Source organism: Chironomus tepperi, unplaced genomic scaffold, assembly GCF_022539635.2.
Source record: "Chironomus tepperi strain 1889 unplaced genomic scaffold, CSIRO-AGI_Ctep_v1 contig_158, whole genome shotgun sequence".
Classification (NCBI taxonomy): Eukaryota; Metazoa; Arthropoda; class Insecta; order Diptera; family Chironomidae; genus Chironomus; species Chironomus tepperi.
The window spans coordinates 170,857-174,832 of record NW_027226280.1 but is presented as its reverse complement, the minus strand read 5'-3'; the positions used below and the strand labels follow the sequence as shown (position 1 = coordinate 174,832).

The 3,976-nt window shown below is 36.1% G+C and overlaps 1 protein-coding gene across 1 annotated transcript; it reads right to left on the bottom strand.

The window, feature by feature from the left end:
* Window positions 1–1,398: 1,398 nt before the first annotated feature.
* LOC139087976 (uncharacterized) lies at window positions 1,399–3,646 on the bottom strand. Its single transcript, XM_070636954.1, has 3 exons — window positions 2,370–3,646; window positions 2,235–2,311; window positions 1,399–2,168 (listed from the first exon to the last, which is right to left on the bottom strand). The coding sequence occupies exons 1-3, from the start codon at window positions 3,590–3,592 to the stop codon at window positions 1,540–1,542; spliced, it is 1,929 nt and encodes a 642-aa protein (XP_070493055.1). The 5' UTR covers window positions 3,593–3,646; the 3' UTR covers window positions 1,399–1,539.
* Window positions 3,647–3,976: the final 330 nt, after the last annotated feature.

Here is a 3,976-nt window from a genome sequence, read left to right as displayed (position 1 = left end):
CATGAGTTGTTTGGCCGTCCAAGTGACCTTTAGTCATCTACAATGTCCACCTTTAATACCTTACTTACTGGAGCTTCCACAAGTCTTTTAATTCCATGTCCTGTCCATCGAAGATGCTTCTCGCTTTAGAATGTCAGCGTCACTAAAAAGCTGATACACTTCCATGCTTTTCCTGCTTTTACATAGGTAAACTATCATCTTAGGTCCTAAAATGAATCTGAGAATCTTCCTTACTAAGACGCAAAAATGCTGTTCGTCCACAGCAGTCATGTTCCATGACTCTGACCCAATCTGTAATCCCAAAATATGCACGTTGAGCTGTTCTTAATGATGTTGTGCTTCTTTTCCAACTCTGCACAGTTGCATGGCCCAGGGTATATCAATGCAATGTATCCAGCCATAATTTGTAAAAATTCTGAAAATTTGTAATAAATTAAAGCATTTAGAGATGATTGAGGAAGTGAATGTTCAGTCAGGTGGTATTCTGGTTCATTGTGGAGTTCCTGACAATCAGCATGAAATCAGAGTTGTGAAACGGCCTGATTTTATCGGCCGGCCAAAAACGGCGAGCGATAAAAACGGCGAGCCGTTTATTTTTTCAAAATGGCGGTCGATAAAAAACGGCGTTTAAAAGTTTCAAATCAACGCATATATGCTATAATTAACAATTTTTCATTTTCATAAACAACAACAACAAAAACAATAACACGAATTTTCATTGTTTTTCAGTGTTTTTCATATGTTTTCGATGTTTTTACAGTGTTTACCGATCAAAGTTTGAAGTGACTTAAATCTTACTGGATCTTGTTATTTAGGTCTGAAAGTGTACTGGATCCTACTGGATCTTGTTATTTAGGTCTGAAAGAGAACTGGATCCTACTAGATCATGTTTTTAAGGGTCTGGATGTTATATGGATCCAATTGGATCTTGTTTTAATGGTCTAGAAGTGAACTGGATCCTACTGGATCTCGTTTTGTGGACCGGAAAGTGAACTGGATTTTACTGGATCTCGTTTTGTGAGTTAGGAAGTGACTTTGATCCTACTGAATCTCGTTTTGTAGATTTTAAAGTGACTTATTAATCAATTACTGATTGCTGGGACAAAAATGTGCTTAAGTCGCTCGATCAATAACACGAGGACTTTTGTAATTTTTAAAAAAACGTTAGCCAATAAAAAATGGTGAGCGATAAAAAACGATGGCCGATAAAAACGGCGAACGACTGGCCGATTCTCTCGGCCGCCGACATCGGCCTTCGCAACTCTGCATGAAATCCATTCATTGAAAAAAAAAGCAAAAAATTAAATATTTTAACGATATTAATTCAGGTCGTGATAAAAGGAACCAAAAAGTGCTGAAAATGCATTACATGGATTACACAGTGACTACGACGGTCAATTAATTTATTAAAATTTTATAACTTTTATTTCCAATCACCCAAATTATTACAAAAATGTTAGCAAAAGTACCAAGATTAATATATTTATGTCCATAATATAATAGACTGGACAGCAATTGTATGACATGTCATGACTGTGATTAGTCAAATCGACTTGTGGACACGTTATTGATCCAATCGATGTATTTAGTCACATCCGTAAATACAGAATAAGTATCAACATCACATCCATAAGGTCCACCAATTAATGATGATGACACAATTCCACGAAGATAATAAGTAGTTCCATCAGTCACAATCAATCCACTTCCACTGTCACCACGACAAACTCCAATTCCAGTTCCAGTTCCTCCACAAAATGTTCGTCCACTGGAAAGTCCCGCAAGTGCCTCGTTGTTCTTAAAACAGTCTTTATTGCTGTGAATTGGAGTTTCGAGTATTTTGGGGATATTTTCATGCTTTTTTGTACCGTCTTCACTTACTCCATATCCAACAACGACACCAGTTGATGCAGATGTAGCTTGGATGATACAAATTGGTTGGATATATTCACTCAATGTGACTTCTCGGTCCACAACCAGCACAGCAATGTCAGCATCAAAAGCCTGTGTGAGCGTATTCCAATCAGGATGCATATTGATACTTTGAACAGCATGAGAAGCTCTTCCGACTTCAACTTTTTTGTCCAGGTTGTAAGTGCCAAGTGTAACGATGATTTCACGTGCCAACGTCGGCGTTTCCTTTTCTTTATCTTGAATGCAATGTGCGGCTGCAATGAGGGAAAAGAGAAGGTTGGTTAAGACTCTGGGCCCAAAGCATATATCCTTAGACTTACCAGTCACCACTTTTCGGCTAGACACAAGCGTTCCTCCACAAAAAAGGTCACCAGATGGAGTAGACAGGACTGCAACCCTGAAAAGAATGAAAGTCGACATTTTATGACTTTTGTTAATGTACATGCTGTACTCACCATGGAAAGTTACCCCTTGGAGCATATCTGCCACCAATAATAGTTCCAGCTCCTTTGACAGGCCGTCCACATTGATAAGTACGAGTGACTTCCTTTGTTGCTTTATAATTCTCAAAGCAGGTCTTCAGACCCACTTTGATGTTTACAATTCCGACAAACTCTTCATTACTACATATGTTGCCAGTCATTAATATGGATATTATATTAATTGCTGTATTATCAATGAATTTCTCATCAATTTGATTGATTTTGTTGTTATCCAGAGCAACTATATATAAATTCTTATGAACACCAAAGGATGCATCATCAATTATAGTTAATTTGTTATTATCCAATCTTAAAAATTCCAAATTTCTTAAAGATTTGAAAGTATTGTGTGGCAGTTCTGAGATTTCATTGTTAAAGATGAGCAGTTTTTTGAGGTTATGTAGACCAACAAAGGAATCAGAATTTAGGAACTTGATCCTGTTATTATTAAGGGCAAGTTCCTCTAAATTTGTCAAAATCTCAAAGGATTTATCTGGAACTGATGAAATTTGGTTTTCAAATAAATACAGTTCTTTTAAATTGCCTAAATTTCTAAACCATTTTGAGTCAATTGACTGAAGCTTGTTATTGGATAAATCAAGATGTCCAAGTTGAATCAGTGGATTAAAAATATTTGATGGCAAAAAGTTGATTTGATTCCCGTCTAAACTTAATACTTTGAGATTATTTTGGGATGAAAATAAATTTTCAGGCAATGTTGTCACTTGACTGTCTGTTATCCATATTTTTGAAAGTTTTGAATTTCTGGTGAGCAGTTCATTAGGGATGGAGTTAAGCTGAACTCCATGTAGATCCAAAACATCCAAATTTTCACACTTTTCTAATGAATTTCCATCAATTGTGTAAACAGCGTCTGCTTTTATAACTTCAAGATTTTTAAATTTTTCACAGTAAATTGATGAAAATGTGTTGATGCTGCTACCGTTGCTAATGTACAAGTATGTGACGTCATCATCAGTATATCCAAATTCATGTTGTCCGTTGATTGTTGTCACTGTGTAGATAGAACTTTGCAATTCTGTGCTTAAGAAGCAGGAATAGTGGCTTTTGTTCTGACTTAAGAAACCAACAGTCCAATAATTTAGTATGCGATAGTCACAGTCAGCTGATTGAGCATCAGCACAGTTTTGCATCCACAAAAGTCCACAGAAAATTATCAAAATATTCACATTCATTTTTGACTTCTTCTTATTCAAACTCGACTAAATAGCAGCGATCTTTACCGTCGGTAAGCAGCACGAAAACTGAGAGAGGACAGCAAAAAAAATCTCAAAACACAAGATTACAACAACAAAAACAGAAGATGTGGTCGATAACATGTTTTTTGTTTGGCATTTCAATTCATTTTTTTGGAGATTTTTTCATATATGGGATCATGTGCTGATTAAGTAACGCATTCAGGTGTATTCTCTTCCTTCTACATCCAGCATTCAATTCTCTGAAATATATTCCAAATTAAAGGCATCGATTGTTCCTTTACCATTTCTCAGACTATATGCTATTCATGGAATAGAGGATGATACATTTTATCCGTTTTTCAATGTCAAGATCATGGCTGT